This window comes from Opisthocomus hoazin, chromosome 10, assembly GCF_030867145.1.
Source record: "Opisthocomus hoazin isolate bOpiHoa1 chromosome 10, bOpiHoa1.hap1, whole genome shotgun sequence".
Classification (NCBI taxonomy): domain Eukaryota; kingdom Metazoa; phylum Chordata; class Aves; order Opisthocomiformes; family Opisthocomidae; genus Opisthocomus; species Opisthocomus hoazin.
In genome coordinates, this window is record NC_134423.1 from 29,909,030 (window position 1) to 29,927,848 (window position 18,819).

General features: G+C 47.1%; 1 protein-coding gene across 4 annotated transcripts in view; it reads right to left on the bottom strand.

Annotated features, from left to right (window-relative positions):
• Window positions 1-18,819, bottom strand: part of DPP8 (dipeptidyl peptidase 8) — a 30,337-nt gene that overhangs the window by 11,364 nt on the left and 154 nt on the right. The window contains exons 1-13 of one of the 4 annotated variants that reach the window (XM_075431757.1): window positions 18,699-18,809; window positions 14,964-15,233; window positions 13,265-13,377; window positions 12,125-12,298; window positions 11,055-11,223; window positions 9,715-9,825; window positions 9,205-9,333; window positions 7,127-7,188; window positions 5,981-6,081; window positions 4,683-4,860; window positions 3,236-3,395; window positions 1,726-1,805; window positions 393-545 (exon numbers count right to left, since the gene is read on the bottom strand). In XM_075431757.1, the coding sequence (XP_075287872.1) occupies window positions 393-545; window positions 1,726-1,805; window positions 3,236-3,395; window positions 4,683-4,860; window positions 5,981-6,081; window positions 7,127-7,188; window positions 9,205-9,333; window positions 9,715-9,825; window positions 11,055-11,223; window positions 12,125-12,298; window positions 13,265-13,377; window positions 14,964-15,222 (1,689 nt within the window). In that variant the 5' untranslated portion in view covers window positions 15,223-15,233; window positions 18,699-18,809. Of the gene's footprint in view, window positions 1-392; window positions 546-1,725; window positions 1,806-3,235; window positions 3,396-4,682; window positions 4,861-5,980; window positions 6,082-7,126; window positions 7,189-9,204; window positions 9,334-9,714; window positions 9,826-11,054; window positions 11,224-12,124; window positions 12,299-13,264; window positions 13,378-14,963; window positions 15,234-17,359; window positions 17,436-18,698; window positions 18,810-18,819 lie in introns of those variants that run through there. The other 3 variants (XM_075431756.1, XM_075431755.1, XM_075431758.1) reach the window with 3 other exon arrangements.

Below are 18,819 nucleotides of genomic sequence, written 5' to 3' on the forward strand. Positions count from 1 at the left end.
TGGCATGAGGACCTTGTCACACGTCCTCTTCTGGGTAAAGCATTCCCAACCGAACAGGTTACTGCCCCACATGCCTGGAACCCCACTCTGTGCTGCCACAGGCTCACCTCCTCTGGTGACTGCTCTGTAGGCCACTTCAGGCAAAAGCAGCCAGGATGAATTGTTCAAAACTGAGCTCAGGAGCAACTACACTGGGAGGTCAAATCTGGTTTCCATGGTGGATTTACACACTCACTGTACAACATACAGGAGCACACAACACAGTGTGAAATCTGCTTATCTTGCATCCAAATACAGCCTTGTCTGCTGACTGATGAAGGACAAGGCTGGTGATAAGCCACGGCACAACCAGGCAGCCCTGCCTACACAGGGCCTCTCAGGCAGACAGGTACCTGGCTGACACAGCAGGCGTGAGAGTAACCACGTTCTGTCAGCCGCTTCACTTCTCCAGGATTCTTGTAGTTAACAACGTACAAGTGATGCTCTAAAGGTGAGTCTTTTGTGCCTTGAAAGTACACCAGTTTTTTCGCTTCATCAACATAGATCTGTCAAAAACAAAGCAAATAACATATTCCTCAATATTGCTTCTTGCCAAAACAACACCCGGTTCTACTGCCTGCAAGTATCCCCCCACCCCACTTCCGTAACGCTGAGTTACAGCCCAACAATCTGCAATTAATAAGCCAAAAGACTGTTCTTGCTGTCCACAACTCTTGTCAGTTATGATTTATACTTCACACCTTGTTGCTCAGCTCTCTCATGCAGGTCCTCTACTCTCCCCAGTCTCCCCTACTGTTTGCTACGCTAAATAACTCTGTCCCCCATTCTTTGTCACCTCCCTGCTCTTCAGACCCTTTCCCAAATCACATACGATATAGACCACCCCAGAAGGAAATCAAGGCAGCAGCTGACCATAAACCACTGCCATGTTAAATATTCCTCAGTTGTCCCTCCTTTTTGAGCCAACAGCAGAACAGATGCAAATGCAAGCCAATCTGTACGCTTCATTCCCTAACCCTATTTCTAATTACCAATTAGGAAGGATTTCAAAGACCTTCACAAAGTCCCAACCAGTCAGACAGTTCTCCTTGAACTGCTGTTTGATTCAAATGATCAAAGAATTCATCCAGCTCAGAACCAGAAGAGCAGTGGTTTTGGGAGCATTCCTTCCTTCCTTGTGCGAGCTCACAAGCTACATGGAACATAAGCACTACACATTCTGACTAAAAAGAGACAGCGTTAAAAGATTTATGCTGATCCCTCCAACAAGTATCTCTTGATTCCACGACAGCAGCTGCACACCACATGACATCTTGCTGCTCATGGAACACGTGGAATTTCCTCACTGCTGCCTCGCAGTATTTTTGCTTCTTTCTCCTCCTCTTTAAGCCTTGAACTTAGTGGGGAAAACTCCTTGTTGACAAGGATCCACACAGGAACATGCAGGAAAAGAAAGCCAGCTAATGTTGCCTGTGTTGCTTTCCCACACAGCCAAAATCACACCCTCTGGTCCAGAACAGCCTGTCAGAGGTAGAGAAGGATGAAAGCACACAAAAAAAACCTCACAGGATCCTACTACGCTCGAACTCAATACCAGGCAGTGGCAGGGTCTGCTCTTCTCAGAGAGCACAGCCTCACTAACACAACATGTACTGATTTGTGAGGCCCCAGATACCACCTCCCCATTGCGTGCAAGATATCCACGCAGCGAGAGCGGAGACTTACATTGGATCCATGTCTGCCAAGCACTTCCCATTCTCCGCTGGTAATCGCTATCTCCTCTTTGATGGGGCACTTGAAGTCACCTGCAAACAACCAGCATACAAACAGATTTGACACTTTCACATTTTACAAAACACATAGTCACAGTAATACTTCTTCCTTCCAAGCATTTTTACTAGACTAAACCCAACAGCAACCTGCCTTCGCAGGAGACCCACACCTCTGCCAGCTCCCCAGAAACACGTTAGGGCTGGTACTATTTAACATTCTGTGAAACGTATGTTACAGGATTCAGCCTGAGGCCTGGACTTGCTTGCCTTTTTTTTTTTTAAAAAAAGTATTTTTTCACTTGCCCAGAAATAGAGGTTTTATACTGAAAAATGGGTGTGCAAAGGGACTCGCAGGTGTCAAAAATGGAGGATTTTGCAACAGGTGGGGAACAACTGTGCTTTTTTAAGATGACTTAATTTCCATTAGAACTAGGGAAATATAGTGAGAAAAAGAAGTTGGATGCATTCAGAGAAACTGAAATAACCCAGGATATAATGCTTTCTGGAAAAAAACCCAAGCTGCACAAAACTAGGACCTCTACTAAAATAAGGTGTGTTTTTTGTACACGCAGAGCCCAGTAAGTGCCTTCAACACACACAGCGTGAAACTGTAAACTAAAGTATACAGGCTGTGGAAAAACCACTCCAGGAGCTTTGCACACAGCTATATCATGCATCTGAGCAAGACCACACTTCGACTGCAGCTCAAAAGCACACAGTTCTTGATTTTTTTTTGCTTGAAATGATTCTTCCTGCATTTCCATTTGCAACAGCTGCCAGTAATTTTCTCCTACTAACACCTCTGTCTATACAGCAATACTATGATTATTTTTAAGAGCAGAGAGGAATTCTCTGAACAGTTGTCATATCATAGGTTTTGGTGCCGAGCACACATGTTCATTTTAAGGTGACTAACATGTGGGCTCCCAGACAGGGAGGCCCTTCACAGAACTTTTTACAGTGTGTTCAAACCATGCTCCTTGTCAGCCTCTCTGCTACCAAACTGCTTGTAAATGCTAACAGGGACTATGTTGGTTTTACTTGCAAAATCAAGTCCTGAACCAACGTGCATCTATTAGATACACTGGACCCTGCCCATCAGAGGTAGTCACATCACTGCTATAATGATTAACCTCTGGCAAAGTCCGCGCACAGTCTCAACGCTGACAAGGCTAAGCCAGCTAAATGCATGTCCCAGTATCACAGGGAGCTTGTTTCCCATTTGATTTTTTGAAGCTTTTCCCTCTAGACTGTGAGGAATAATCGGGGTTACAACTAAGGCATCCCGAATACAGAATAACCTCTGTACAACTTCAAGAGGAATGACTGTACAGTGAAGTGCTTTCCTGGACAACAGCAGGAGTTTCCAAAAAGACAACAACTCCTGCCACCTGGAAGGACATTTATTTCCTCACTAGCCGACAGCAAATGCCCAATTAAAGCAAAAGAATAATTTCACTTACTTGGAGCAGGGAGGCCTCCACATGACCGCTTATACTTGCTCTCCTTCAAAACTGAGATGACTTTGTATAGGTGACGGAATCCTGTTTTACACTCAGAGGCAAAAATGAACTCTATCTCATCTTCATGGGTTTGAGGGAAAACATAGAAGATATCATGGATCTGTGGAGACAGAGCAGTGGATCATTATCAGCAGGACTTTGGCCCTGAAGTCACACACACTAAGTTCCTCATACCACTCCACACAGACAACACAGTTCACACCAGCGGGATGCAGCACTGTCCCTTACTGGGAGAACCAGTTATGCTTATGAGCCAGGGGTGTCTGCAGACAGCGGCCACATATGCTGCACAGCTCCAGGCTTTCTTCTAGTCTAACTCTAAATGCTGGCCACCGAACTAATTAAGATTTTCCGCACCTGCTTTTCTAGATTAGATACAGAGGTTGGTCCAGCTGTGCAGACAGTACACAAGAGCCACCCAGAGAAGCCAGAGTTCAGTGGCCTCCTCTGTCCAGCGCTAGCCCACAAGTGAAGATTATTTAAAGAAAGACGAGCTCACATCATCTTCCCACACATGAAGATGCCAGCTCTTGCTTCAAAGGACAATCTTTTGAGGGACTCGGAGCATTTATCTGTACAGTACAAGCTGCCAGACAGTAAAAATAAAGGAGAAAGGACAACTCGCTGCACCATCCTGAAATCAGGCACACTACTAAGGAGGAAACACGGTATCATAGAGAGCACTGCATAGAGATAATTCACCAGAAGGCTTTGTGCAAATGCTCTCTGCTGAAAGATCCAACTACCCGTCTGTGATTGATGTTCCCAGGCCTTCTTGAACCCTGGCACACCTCCAACACGATATCGTTTTAGAGACATCGATCTTTATCTGCAGAAGGGTGAACAGCACTCATTTTTACAGCATTAGCCTAGCACACCGGTGTCCAGTCTCACAGCACAGGCCCTAAGGCACACCTACGAGGACATTACACACGACCCTATTTCACCAGACCATACATAGTTAAGGAAGGTTTTTAGTGACTGGTAGCCAACTCTCGGGACTCGTTCACCCAGTATCACCTAGATACATCTTTGTTGGCTGAAGAATATTTCACCTGTTGGCACTGCTGTTGGTGAACAACAGGCACCAAGAAGTCGAAGGGTGCCAGTGGGTCACACTGCAGGCAAGGGGCCGCCCTGCAACGCCAGAGCCCTGGGCTCTCCTCCTAGCTTTGTCTGACTGCTGTGCAGCCGCAAGCAGAGCAGCTCCACTTTCACACCCCAAATTTCTCTGTCCTCCACAGACTGTTTTTTACAGCAGGAAGCACAGAACATGCACAGAGGGAACATTCTCTTAGGCAGCACAGTAACACCAATGTTGCTCAAGTGCTACAAACAGGGTCTTGAACCACAAACTGTCAGAGAAAGCTGAAATTCAAATTCTTACATTTATCCAGATGTCTGTTGTTTCTTCATAAATAATGAAAGGTGTAACAGAATCTGGTACAGCATCGATAAGTTTCTGTCTTTCCATTGCATCATCTTCTGTTGGGATGAATAATGCAGGAGGGATCAAGACTATCTGCAGTCGAGTTTGGGAGCGATCCAGTAAAATGGACCAGATGCTGTTAAGGAGACAGATATTAGAGAAAATAATGTGCAACCTTGAGTATTAGACAGGTCTGAAAATCAACAGACACTCATTAGCACTAGGCATTTTGAGGGAGCCAAGAATGTTCAATTTCAGATTAAGCACAAAGCCACCTGTAAAATTTAACCCACATAAACAAATCTCTTCCACAACACAAGAACTTATTTCACTTCATTTCAATATTGCATAAGCACTGCCGGTTCAAAAGTTTAATTAATTCTATTCTCCCAGATTTGAATTGTGCTTTAGGGGAGAAAGAGAAGAGAAAAACCAGAGGGAATAATAAAGCAGAAAAATTTCAATTGAAATTTCAGGGTACTTGTGAAAATACTCTTGTTTTAAATCTATATCTGGCAGAGAATAATACTGACACCTAAACGGACTGGCAGTGGACCCTGCCATACTTCTGATGGCTTTACATGTACCTCTTAACAATAATCTCACAAAAAGCAAGGTAATGGAGCAAATACGTCCCTGCATTTCTTCCACATTTGGGGGGAAAAAAAAAATTAGAAAGATGAAAGCCATCTTTAGATTCAAGAACTGTAGAAGTGCAATTCTGGAGAAGCTTCTGGTAAGTTAGAAACACTGTACTACATCATCTACAGGGTTAAAATGACATGCAAATGTAAGTAGCACTTACAGCAGGTTTTCTGATCAGTAAGTCTGGTCAGCAAGGATGGTCCAGTGGTTAGGGTGCTAGCCTAGGGCCTGGGGGACCTGGGCTCATTTCTCTCCTCAGCCACAGACTTCCTGTGTGACCATGGCAAGTCACTTAGCCTCTCTGGGCTTCAGGTCCCCATCTGTAAAATGGGGACAATAGCACTGCACTCTCTCTCACAGGGATGCTGAGAGGACACATACATCAAAGGCTGTGAGTGCCCAATGCCAAAGCAGTAGGGCCAGGTACCAGAGAAAGAGACAAGGAGCGCTCTGTTTCAGTTTTGGAAAAATCATCCCCTTTGCACAACCAAGTTTGCAGGAATGTAAAAATGAAAGCAGGCTTAAGCTTGAAGAAGACAGAGGCGACTACATTCTGCTTCTAACTGTATTGCCCCAAACCCCCTAAGCAGAGACAGGATTAACATACGCACTATTTTCCTTCTGGCGTCCACCCAGCTCTAGCAATGTACTCTACTCCTTCAAAGAGGATCTCGAACGGCTGAACTAGCTCTTTATCCACAACATCTGCAATCTGTTGACAAAGCAGCAATTCAGTGACACTGAGATGAACCCCCACAACCAGTTTTCATGCACGATGAGAGTCCGGCCACAGAAGACTACTTCTGTGCAGCTCATGCAATTTAGATTGTTCAGCCTTTGCAACACCGGGGATTCAACCCGGTCTGTAGCCAGACACGAAAACAGTAGGAGAGCTGCACAATACCAGCACAGCCAGGGCTGGGACTCCAGAAATCTGGGTGCTGCTCACAAATCCATCACTCGCCTCGGGCAAGTCACTTGAAAACTCAGTTTCCCCATGCAAAGGGGAGATGATTTGTACCAAGCTATTTTTTAAGGCGCTTTCATCGGTAGATGCTGAACATCCTGCATGACATCCAGTTATCAACGTGGTTCTAATTCATGATATGCAATTCTGCAGTCTGTCCCTGCTGGGACTGGGGACAAGTCACAGTTGCACCCCATGGGTCGTGACGGCTTTCTTGCCTTTGCTGGCTGACGTCAGCATCGCTGTCCCAGCAGGTGACTGTTGATGGCTGAAGTAGCTCAAGAGTAGAGAGAATCCCAGTAATGTATGGCTGTTACTGTATCTGTCTGGTAAGACTAATTTCCCAAATGTCCAAAGATCTTGGACTGGGCTATGGAAATTTCTGCATCTGTTAAAAAATCCAGGGGCGAGAGCAAAGTTCATCTCTTTCCATATTTTCATGCCTTCGTAAGCTGACATATTGTCTTTGCAATCAGATTTTCCCAATATCTGCACCCAATCAAGAGATCTGTCACATAAGCAGGTCTAACTATCCACACCTAAAATATTCTGCTCTGAAGCTGAGCTCATAAACCAGTGGTACAGAAGGAAAGCACAGCCTTGAGAAATACTGCTGCACACACAGACACCAAGTATCTGCACAGGGATGAGCCAAGTGCACTGCAAGTTTTGATAACTTGGTTATCAAAACCAAGAAATTTTATTTGCACTGAACTGGAAAGTGAATTTTACCAAAAAGGATTCACAGAAATTATATCCATTTGGAAAACAAGCAGAACATAGAACTTACTCTGCCTTCCGCATTGATTGTCACTTCAGATATCTTGAAAGTGACCTTTGGATTTGCTGTACCTATAAAAACAGATGTTAGCAGTCAGGCACCGATCGTTTGCTTCCAAGAGGGCAGACTTGAACTGTAGATTATTGTGGTGTTATTCATACAGAACTGGAAAAGGCAAACAGCAGAATGATCTTTACAGCCTGCTTGCATGCGTGAGAGGCAGCACAGAACCAGGCAGGAGAAAAAGAAACTGCAAACGTAAGGCAGACTCAGTGGATGTAATCTTGCAAACAGATCTAACCCAGAGCCATGCTGCTGTCACAGGCAGTCTTCTCTCCCACAGTCAAAGGATGCCTGTACTAGCTGGAAGTAAATGCTCAGGAGTGATCGGGATAGCAAAGCAAGTTCTTATTTACTGTTTGGCTGTTATTCTTGAGGTCATGCACAAAGTGATCCAGTGCTAAAAAGCATCTTTGAAAATCAGAGCAACTCACTCTTAAAATCCTATTGCCATGACCAGTGTCATTAAGATAACAAAGCCACATATTTGTGTGGAACACTGAAAATCCAAAGTTAACTTGTTACACAAAGCCTGCACAAAGCAGCAACTCTTCCTGCTGTACAGCACCTGCAGTGCTAAATGTCGGGGCCTGCTCCACAGCAAAGCTGGATGGTAAGAATAAAGCCGCTGCCAGTTGATCCACAAGAAGTCACAAGTGGTAAATTCCACGTACTCCAAAGATTCTCAATGCCGCCGTGAAATACTCCCACTTCATCAACCCGGTTTATACACAAAAAATGATGCACTGAGGTGAAACAGCTTGCCTTGGGCCCCAGTGCTGACCTATTTAAGTACTTACCTTCTCCCTGGGAAGAATTATCTCCACTACCTCAAGCTTTGCCCTCATAACAACCCACAGAAAAGGGCTATTAGCTCTGCAGCTCAGACTGGAAACTACAACACAGAGATTAAAATCTGGTTTGGGGTTTTTTTTTTTCAAAAGGATTTGGGCTTTGGTTGGCTTGTTTTCCTGAACTGCTGAAGCTTAGCATTTAACTATGGCAAAATACCCTCAGAAATGTGAGCGTACACAAGTGCCGAAAAAGCATGGGGAGTCATCCCTAGCTTCCCAGGGTAACACTGAGCCTTTCCTCCTCCTTGAAACAAGCAGGAAAGCAGGATCATGAGCAGAAAACTTTTCCCAGTGGATCAGGGAAGCTGCAAGATCTGAAATGAATTCTGCAAACTGGGAAGGTCAGTGAAACAAGATATTTCTCCAATAAATGAAGATTTCAGGAGTGAGGACAGAGTGAACCACTTGGTTAACTGTGAGTAACCTGCCCTGCTGAAAAAAAAAAGAGAAATCTCAAAAGGACAAGGGTCAGACTGTCCAAATTTGCCCAATACACCTGACACACGTCAGTGGATCAGCCCACAGCAGGTCTGCCTAAGTCCAGCTTCCCTGATTCCAACGGCACTCCACTTTGTATGCCTCAAGCCTGCCCTCACCCCTTCACTGCTGAGGTCTCCAGATCATTTACTGTTTCAAAATACGATGACAGGGGGGTTTCCTGGTAGGCTGTCAGTATGCCGAGTTTGTTGTTCAAAGTCCAAGAGCAATCATGGAAACCACAGTCCTTCAGAACTTGAACTATCAGGGCACTGCCAGCAGCTAAACAGAAACCCTCCTGAAAAAGCAGAAGGCCAAAAATCTGCAGCTATTCCCTCAGAGACACAGGGCTGTAACGAGAATCAGCTCCTCAGCAACTCAGATCTACCAGGATCTGAGACAGCAGCTCCAAAATAGTGACAATCAGATAGGGTTTCCGCCAACTCCTGAGAGACCCAGGCTTTGAGCTCTTAGTAACCACATGGCTGGAATATCAGCACAGTCACCAGTGACTAATCTAACCTCCACAGCAGCCATTTCCCCAAACACATTTCCACCACCTGGACGCCAGTTAAAAAACTACTCAACACCTCTCCAGCAGCCCCCTGCTCCAGGCTAGGAAAGTCACTGCTGTCAGGCACATGGAATAAAACACGTGTCTCCCAGAAACAGACATGTAAGATATGAGGGTCTCACCAGTTTTGGGGTACCGGAAGGAATCTGTTCTTCTTGTCTCCAGCATGGGCGATGTGACATGAATAATTTCCACCTCTGACTCATCATTTTCTTCATAAAGAATTCGAAGAACTTTGCCCCCATTCAGTGCTGTAAATGAATTAACGTCTCCTGGTCAGAACAGCTCTCATTATCAGTTATTGCAGGCATTGATATTCTCCCAGGACCACAAGCAGGTTGGAAGGATGAAGAAAAACATCCAACAAAGTCTGTGATCCATGTTTTATTAAGCAAAACACTCTGAGACTCTTCCAACTCCTACCACTATTGTGAGCAGGAAAGTCTCTTCCCCCAGCAATACGTGCTCCCAAGGCCACCGTAACTTGCCCCCCGCTGCAGATGGTTCAAAAGCAGCTACGAGTATAAGGTTCCTATCTCACATAAAGACAAGTAACAGAAAAAATAACTCTGCACTGGACAGGGGGGGCACTACCTGTGCCTGTCAGACACCCCTAGATCCACCACACTTACTCGGCTGTGCCTTTGGGCTCCACCAGTAGCCAGTGTATCTGTCAAACTCCTCCTGCAGCACAAAAGTAGCCACCCCAGCAGATTTTGGATCCTCCTCAACATTGGCCAGTTCTAAAAAAAGACACAAAGGAATTAGTTCATGTTGTACTGTAGAATCAAACTAGCTCTGCACTATCCCAAACATGGCCCAAGTTTACCCCCGGGAACAATTACATGATAATAAATCTGACTTCTCAGCAGATTCGTTTTCTGCTTCCACCCTGCTCTGTTGTTTTATTTAGGGAGGATCTAATCCTCTCTGACATGGCAGCTTCTTTTCGGAAAGGAAAGCCATCCTCCCTTCGTACTCCTACCCAATCAGTGTCTCAATTTGCCATGTACTCTTCAAAGAAAGAAAATGTTCTCTCTGCCTGAGCTCAGTGAATTGGAATCACAACTTAAGAAAATCAAAGAAAAAACCCAAAACATACAAACGTTTCTGAACAACTGAAACTATCAACGTTCAGAAAAATGAAAGCACCAGTATTTCATTCAGCGTGCAAACCAAAAGCAACAGACTTACATAACATCTCAACATGATGACATATCCATGGGGCTTCAATATTTTTCCTGTTACCCTGGAGGTAACTTAGCAGCGCTCCATAAATAATTATCATCTGAGAAGGAGTCATTGCTACAGTTTATTTTTAATGTACTTACATAATATTTTAATATTTAACATTTAAATAAGCTAAAGCATTATTATAAAGTGTCAGAATTTTTAATTTACCTAAAATTTAAATGACATAGTTTAAATAAAGTACGAGTGAAATACAAATTGCAATGGATTTTTTGCAACTGCTTTATCCACAGTTTGCCATTTTCCTTCCTCCAGGATACACGTCTAAAACAGAATTGGAGAGTGTAAGCGAGGACCTAAGCTACGGAGTATGAGGGGCCAGCAGAAGCCACAGTGCTATTCATAAACTGTCTATATTGTTTCCATAAGGCCCTGCAGCCTGATTTCACTGACAGAAACTTTCCTCCAGCTCTGTTCCACCCACAGCTCCTGCACACGAAAAATGCTGTTCCAGTAAAAAGGAATGTGCTGGGTTTCAGGAGAAGAGCCCTTCCATATGTATTCAACAAATAACTTGTTTTGCCAGATTCCACAGTGGAGGTGAAAGAATCATCCCACAATATCTGCACTAGAGGAAACACGTAGAACATGACAAACAAGGTGCAATGAATTGTGGCCATTCCCCCAGATTTCAGAAGAACCCCTGGTGCCATTGCTTAATTCAGTTGAGCAAGAACAAGCGCAGAGGAGGTGCAGAGATTTTTAATTCAGGATGCATTACCATTGTGCACAAATGTCAGCCTCCTTTCTTCTCTAGTTTCTATATTAGATATCCAGATGTCATTGCTATGGATAAAAGCAATCCAATTCGGATCAGATGGACAGAGCTTGGGATCCATCCGGATATTTGGACAACTGGTCTCTACCAGAATGGGTCTTAAAGGCTGTTGCTGTTTGAAAGAACAAAAAAAAAAACCACAGTCAATAATGATAACACACGGACACTTACAGGCACTAAACTGGATTATCTCTAAGACCACAGTAGTGTGGATGCTCACTTCAAATATACAGGTTTACAACAGAGGAATCTATCAATTTTAGACACAGAAAAATACTACGCAGCTATTTTATAGGGGAAGTCGTGCTTCTACCATGGTCGCACAGATCCCACCAGGGCCTCTTTCAGCAGTGCTGAGGATTAGCCGCAAATCAGAAGGCAGCTTGCCCAGAGAAGCCTGGCACACTCTTGAAAACAGCACCCTAAAAAGAAGCTGGCAGAACACACAATCTTGTCCTCCAAAAGCAAATCAGGGTACAGCATATTCTCCCTGACAACAGGGTTAGACAAACATTAGGCATTTGTTATAATAAGAAGAAATTATTTCAGCTTTGAAGTCCAGCTTCAGCACCAGCAGAGTAAAGGCTGCTTGTTCTGCGAGTTCTACAGCCAAACCGTGTAACACACACTGCACTGACAGTTGAACAGTGACCTCTAATCCACAGCTTGGGAACAAAAGCTGCCTCTGACACGACTTCTGACTACGTGAAAGAACAGGGAGCATCGCAGTCTGCGTGTCGCTTCTTATCGGCATCGCTACTCATGAAAAATCAACAAAATCTGCCTTGCTGCCATGGTTTCTACCATTTCTTGTAATTCTCCATCTGAGTTTCTGCAACCACGGAAATGCATCCCTAAGGAGGATTTCTCCATATTTCAAGGGTTATCAAGGCTACTTCCCATGCTAATGCAGCAATAACTGATCATCATGCTCTGCTTTCACTCCAAGCCAAAGGATCTTGTAGCCAGAGGAAGGTAGTGCTGCAGAGAACAGGACAGATGAGTAAACTCACAGTGAATCCGTGAGGGCCTCCATCTTTTACATGATAAATTCCGCTCCCTGCCTGAAACAGAAAGGTGCCGCTTTCTTGGTGGTAATCATAAGAGGCAATCCCAATGGTGCCAATTCGCTTCCTCTCCCGCAGCAACTCCTCTTCACGAGAGTACATCCCATAGTCCAGGACGGCCTGAATACGGGCAGAGAAGCACAATCAACACCTCCGCTCTGCATGTCTTACTACACTGCCAGAGCATCTCTGCATGCCTAGCTTCCAGGAGCAGATGGCTGTGCAGACACTCTCCTCCTCCAGAATCCTGCTGGCAGCTAGAAGCCCGCTCCTGCTCGTGCCTCTGCCATCGGCACTTGTAGGTGCAGGCCACGATCAGCTCCTACACAACGGTAAACCTGATAGCCACTTCTCCCGTAGCAAGGCTGGCATGAGTTCCAATATTCACTGGTATAAGAAAGATCAGACTGAAGGTCTGTTGCTTCTAGAATGGGCAGGAGAGTCTTCGCTAACTTTTGCAAAGATACACAGTGACTGGTATGGTGGGAGGAGAGCACAGCATGAATTTTATGCCTGGCTGACAGCCTCAGGAAATGACATGGGAAAAACCACACCTAATTCCACATGGGGTTTGTTCCACCTCCTCCAACCCGCCCCGTGGTGTGTGGGGTGGGACTGGTGCGGGCTTGCTATGCACAGAGGTGAAAAGGGGACGCACGTCCCAGTGAGTGGGAAAGGGATCCTCTGCTCCAGCATGAGTCACGGAGCCGTGGACTGAGCCTCAGGGGGACTCACCACTTCCCCCTGCAAGATAGTGATTACTGGAGACTACAGGCTCTTCCAGCAATCCCCAGAATCTCACAGCAGAGAATTCAATGCAAATCAGCACTTGTAATCTCTGCCGGCAAAGGAGGGATCATCCAGCACACACAGTTTTTATGATGCACACAGGCTGCAACTCCAAACACCGATGAGAAAGCTGTGCTTGTTTTTGAGATAGCTGCAGAGTTAGACCAGTACAAGGAGAATCTTAAAATTTTTATGACAACAAACTCCAAATTTTAATGGTGGCTTGGTTACAGGTGCAACCCCAAAGCCTGTGTACTTGCTATGCTTCCAAGAAGCAAGAAGGAAATCAAGACCCACCGGAAAAAGATCCAAAAGAGGCTTCCAGGAAAGCAACAGGACGGCGGCTTTGTTTACGGTTTTGGGAATTTCAGAGTAGAAAAGCGTGTTTTCCCTGTTCTCCCCAGACATCGCTATTGTGAAAGTGAGAAGGAAAGAAAAAAAAATATTAGCTTTCTGTTAATAATCCAAACACTCTCAAAGGATACCAAGAAACAGTTTCACAGGCCCTGCCTACCAGAGAAAGTACTGACTGTCTCTGCACTGCAGCTTCGCTCTGGGAATCCCCTGATTCACAGAAATGCAAGTCACAGAGAAGGCAGAGAACAAGGAGCTACACTCAGGCTCACCCCACACTGCCTGAAGCACATATGTGTCTTCCTGGAGGCTGCGGGCCCTTTTGTTTTATAAGCTTTTAAAATCAAGGAGGGCCTTTCTGCTAATTCCCCTGGCTGAATATGGCATAATGCAGCTTGTGTTTCAAAGATGACGCATCTTTAGGAAGGTTTGAACATCTCTCTCCCGTTCCCCTCCGTCAGTGCTATTCAGATTTCTGACAGCTCCTGCCAATGCACACAGGGATCAGCCTGGAGGGAGCCAGATGTGCCCTGGAGAAGGCCCAGTCTGACCTCCAGCTCCGGTAGCGGCACATAGGAAACCAGAACTCATCTCAGTTGAGGTCAGCCTTAATCCACCCTCAGATTGCCTGAACTCAGCATCATTCAAGGATTATGACCCCCATCCTCTCAAGAAGGCAAAAAGGGAGATCAGCAGCTTTCCGACTATGTCACTACACAGCACACGCTAAGACTCTGTGAATCACAAATTAGGGCTCAAGGAATTAGCCTGAGCAGCAAGCGATGGGGCTAGAACGTGGTTCCGTATCCTAGGCCTTTGCTTCTCCACCTAACCCAGTTTTTCATGGACTTATGTTCAGCTAGTGCAGCGTTTGACAAAAGCGTTCCTCTACCACAAGGCCTGCTCTAAAAAGCCACCCAGAAGGTTGCTCATAGTATCATTTACACTGCCAAACCACTTCAAGCACAGCTGCAATTTAGAAATGCAGATACATCAAGTGAACACCAACTAGTGTAACAATGCAGAAGTGAGGTACTGAGGCCAAGAACAATACGTGACATTAAGTTCTTCATTATCAAGAACAAAATTGTTGAGCAAAACATTTACTCTTTAAGCTGCCTCTGCCCTACACTGCTATTTATTCCGTCCAGAATCCCTGGAAAACCTACTCCATCAGCAGCTGAGGCACAAAGGACTTTCAAAATTCCATTTATAATCTCTGTTTTGGGAGGAAACTTTGAAGAAGAAAAAGGTTCTACCTACTATTTGTAATTAAGAGAAAGGAGATCAAACTGACACCCTTTTGGAGAGGGGATATCACATTTGGAGTGAGAGAAAACAGGCCGAACAGACTTAACCCGTCCTCCCAGCTAGGGAACATGCCCCAAGGGACACTTCACAGTGCTTCTGTCTCCAAAAGGCCTAATGGTCACCTCCAACCACACCATTTCGGTGGGAGATTACACTGCAAGTTTTCATGAAGACATTACAGTCATGACCATGACATCTGACCAGCCAATCTGGCCTGAAATCCATTCTGATTTAAGTATATCAGAAACATCCGGCTCTCAAGAACAGTCAAACCCAAACAGCCTCTGTAGTGACTGTTTAGTCAAGACACAGGCTGTCGCAGCAAGCTTACCCAGATAGTAGATCCTATCAGAATGAGGTCCTTCAGGATCATTTTTCTTCACAAACGTGAAGTCGTGAGGAGCTTTTGCCATCATGTATCCATGATACTTCCGCGTATCTGTGAGCAGTTTCCGAAGCTGGCTCCAGGAATGTCTCTCTACGTAGAAAGGTTCCAGTTTTGGCTGCTCCTCCCTCTGGACCTGCTCCTCACAGCCCGCAGTTTCAAAGATTTCAAGGCTCGGCTGTTCAGTTTCCATGGCTGCTGCCATGTTGCATGTTTCTGGAAGAACAGAATAGCAGAGGTTCAGCACTGCCTTCCAGCAGCCCAGCAAACATTCACTTCAGACTCCCAAAACACACCACAACAAAAGCACTATAAGAAAAGCACCATTTCACGTGGGAATAAAAAAAAAAAAATCACAGCAGAATGAAGAGGACTAGGAAAGAGATTTCTGCTGTAGAAAACAGGCTGCCATCACTCAGCCTTTCACAATGGGACTAAGAACTTCATAGCGCCATACAGATTTACTGTTGTTCGCCTTTGCTACCCTCCCACATACCAACCACTCATTTCAGTTCATGAAGTGGATAAATTCTTCCCCGTTAAGCCCCTACCTGCGTCTTCATCCCTGTGAACGAATATGACCTCGCTACACTGATAACAGAACAGGGGACGACTGGGGCTGTAGCCAGATCTGGGACAACGAACTGCTCAGAAGAAACAACAACATTAGTAGTTGATTTGGCACCACTCGGCCATACACTGCAGGCCTGGGCAACTGCATGCCCTTATTCTCATTATTCTCCTATAACTTCTTGGGTTTCTTTGTGTCTCCTTTCAAACAAAGCTTGGAAGGGTATAGCAATGATCACCGCTATTATATCATCTCAGGGATAAATTTAAAAATACTGTATGGATGACACGCTTCCAGAAGTGTCAGGCAATACCAGAAGAAAGGGTACACAGCAAAAAAAGCATTTTCCCAACAGATTTATCTGCAGCGTAAGTCTCATGCTCCAGAACAGGTTGTTAATTCAGCAGATACCTCTTCCTGAAGTCAGTTGTGCTTTACAAAGCAGATCTGAGCTGGAATAAACAGCCCAGATGTCTGGAAAGAGGAAACCACTATATATCCAGATCTGAGGGCAGCTGTAAAAGGATCCAAGCTATAAACTCCTGCCACATAGTTCACAACCGGAGAGACCAACATGTAAGGGCTGTCAATCCTCCAGAAGAGAGGCTGTTTCTATATATAGCATGGAAAGGCTGCACAACTGTTCTGCACACTGCTAAGGCAGAGCTTGTTGGCCTGAGCCTACCAAAAACATTAATACAGACTAAATTAAGCATTCCCATTGAGCAAACAGGCACTAAAAGGCCACTGAACCTCAACACGCCGGCTTGGGAAGCACAGCTGCCCGAGGCAAAGCTCTGGGATGGACTGGCTCTCCTGCAGCTCTCCACAGCAGCTGAGAGATCTCATCACAGAGTGAAAAAGAGACAACCTACACCCTGGACCAAACCCATTTTAACACAAACTGCTAAAAGCAAAGCAAGACAAGTCTGGATGAAAAGCTTGGTTCCACCTTTGACAATACAAACACGGGTCTTTGTTTTGTCCAAGCTATTTATAACACAGAAACACGGCACAAGTTAAAACAGCCCAGTAAAACTGGACAGAGAGTCCAAGCCCACAGACAGACCAGTGCTCTGCTCAGACAGTGCGAGACACTGACAATACGACTTCAGTCCTGAATCAGAAGACTCTCATCTAATTTGCAGAATTTCAGCGAAAGAAAATCTGCTTTCCCCACCTACACCCAGATGCTGGTACGTTTAACCCGACTTATTCCTCACGCTCCCCTCCCATGAAAAGAGACAGGAAGTGAAGAGTGGCAGACTTTAACCAGCAAACAAGAGTGAGAACTGCCACCCGGCAAGGTGAGGCTAGCCCAGGGTAACGCGAGGATCTGCCTCCCAGGAGATCACTGCGGGATCTCCACCGCAGCCACCTTCTGCCACATGAAGCATTTTACTTTCCCCTTCCTGCAGCCAACACAGAGCTACCGCCCCGTCCTCCCCACCAGCGCTACAACCCCGTAGGTCGTCTTGTATCCGCAGGGTGCGCCGGTGGGGCAGGTCGGGCCTGAGCGGGGTGAATGGCCATGGGCCTGAGCGGGGTGAATGGCCATGGGCCTGCCCGTGTCGCCGAGGTCGGAGGAAGCAGGCAGACCTCGGCAGGGGCCTTCCACCTCCGGGGGCAGCGGGCAGGCCTGGCCGGGGGCGGAAAGCCAGGCCGCCTCGGGGCAAGACCCCTCCTCCTCCCGCTCTAGGGGGTACCAGCAGCTCCTCCCGGGACGCTGCCTCCCCCGGGAACCCGGGACGCCGCGAGGGTCCTCACCCACCCCGGTACTCACGGCGCTCCGCGGCGGCGATGCTGCCGGGCCGCCCCGCCGGGCCACTTCCGCTTCCGCTAGGAGGGGCCGCGCTGGGCGGGGCGGCGCCCCCTGCAGGCGGGGAGGATTGGACGCCAGCCGCGCCGAGAGCCGGGAGTGCGGACCAGGGCGCCGCCTGCCGGCCGGGAGGACCGGGCTCCGGGGAGCCAAGAGGCGGGAGGTGGAACACCCTCACCCGTGCATCGGGAGCCGGGACGCACCCCCCCCACACCCCCTATGCCTTGCGCGGGGAACCGGGACACACACGCACTACCCCTTGCACGGGGGTCGGGGTCATGCAAGCCCCCAAGCACGGGGATCCTTCAGTTTCAAAAATCGGCCTTTTTCCCCCCAAAAAAGCAAGCACTTCCACACTGACACGCTTCCCACAGCAAAAAAACAAAATTCCCAGCTACTAACACCGCAGGTTCAGCCCAGGGAACCCACAGGCTCCAGTGCAGTGAGCCCCCAGCCACATGTTTCTATATATTTGACTTTCCCTTCGCCAAGCAAAGCCACTTTTTGTAAAGCGAAGTCTTTTTTGATCCACTATAAACCAGAAAAAAATAATGTTGCTGCAGGTGCCCCCTCATAAATGCGTGCACAAGTCACACACAGACCCCACGGCTGTTTTTCTGGTGCTGTCTCCCACACGCTGCCCTGGGGCTTGTTGCCCCCTGAAGGGTACACGGGGTTTGTGTTCCAAAATAAACCAGCCTGGCAACTACCACTGCAGCCAGCCCGTCCCTCCCCTGGGGCTGGCAGAGGCTGGAAACCCTCCGCTCAGGGGCAGGTGTGCGGCATGGAGCCCATGACGAGATCTGCACAGAAAACCCTCGGCAGGAACACGAGCAAGCACCCTGAAGCCGTGAGGAGAGGTCACAGGTGAGGTGCCCTTGCGTGAGCCGCTCAGGGAGCAACGGGACGGCCTTTCCGAAATGTCACCAAACTCAACGCTGCCCTTTTTCAGCCTTACTAGCAGCAAGTTCTTGGGGCACATAATAATGACAACGGCAGAGTTTAAAAAAGGTTGGGGCATGCAGTCATGGGATAGGATACAGAGAGCTGGGTATTTTCTCAATTATTACCAGCCTCCCTTGGTTACGGCGAAGGCAGCTTGAGGAGCTCTCCGTGCCCCTGCAGGAGGCCGCCCCTGAGGGAAGAGCCCGGGGGTCAACACCAAGGCAAACCCCTGAGGGCTCGAGCAGCAGCGGGGCACACTGGATGGCCTCGACATCCCACGCACAGCTGCCAAAGCGGGGCTGAAAGCCAACGGCGTCCAAAAGGCGCCACAGTTCTTCTCAAATACCTGACGTGCTCTCCCACCGAGGTCACTGCCACCGCGGCCAGCACCTCTGGACCCGGCACTGCGGCGTGAGGGTACGGGGCAGGCCGCACACGCACTGGCACGCACACACGGGGCCCCGAGC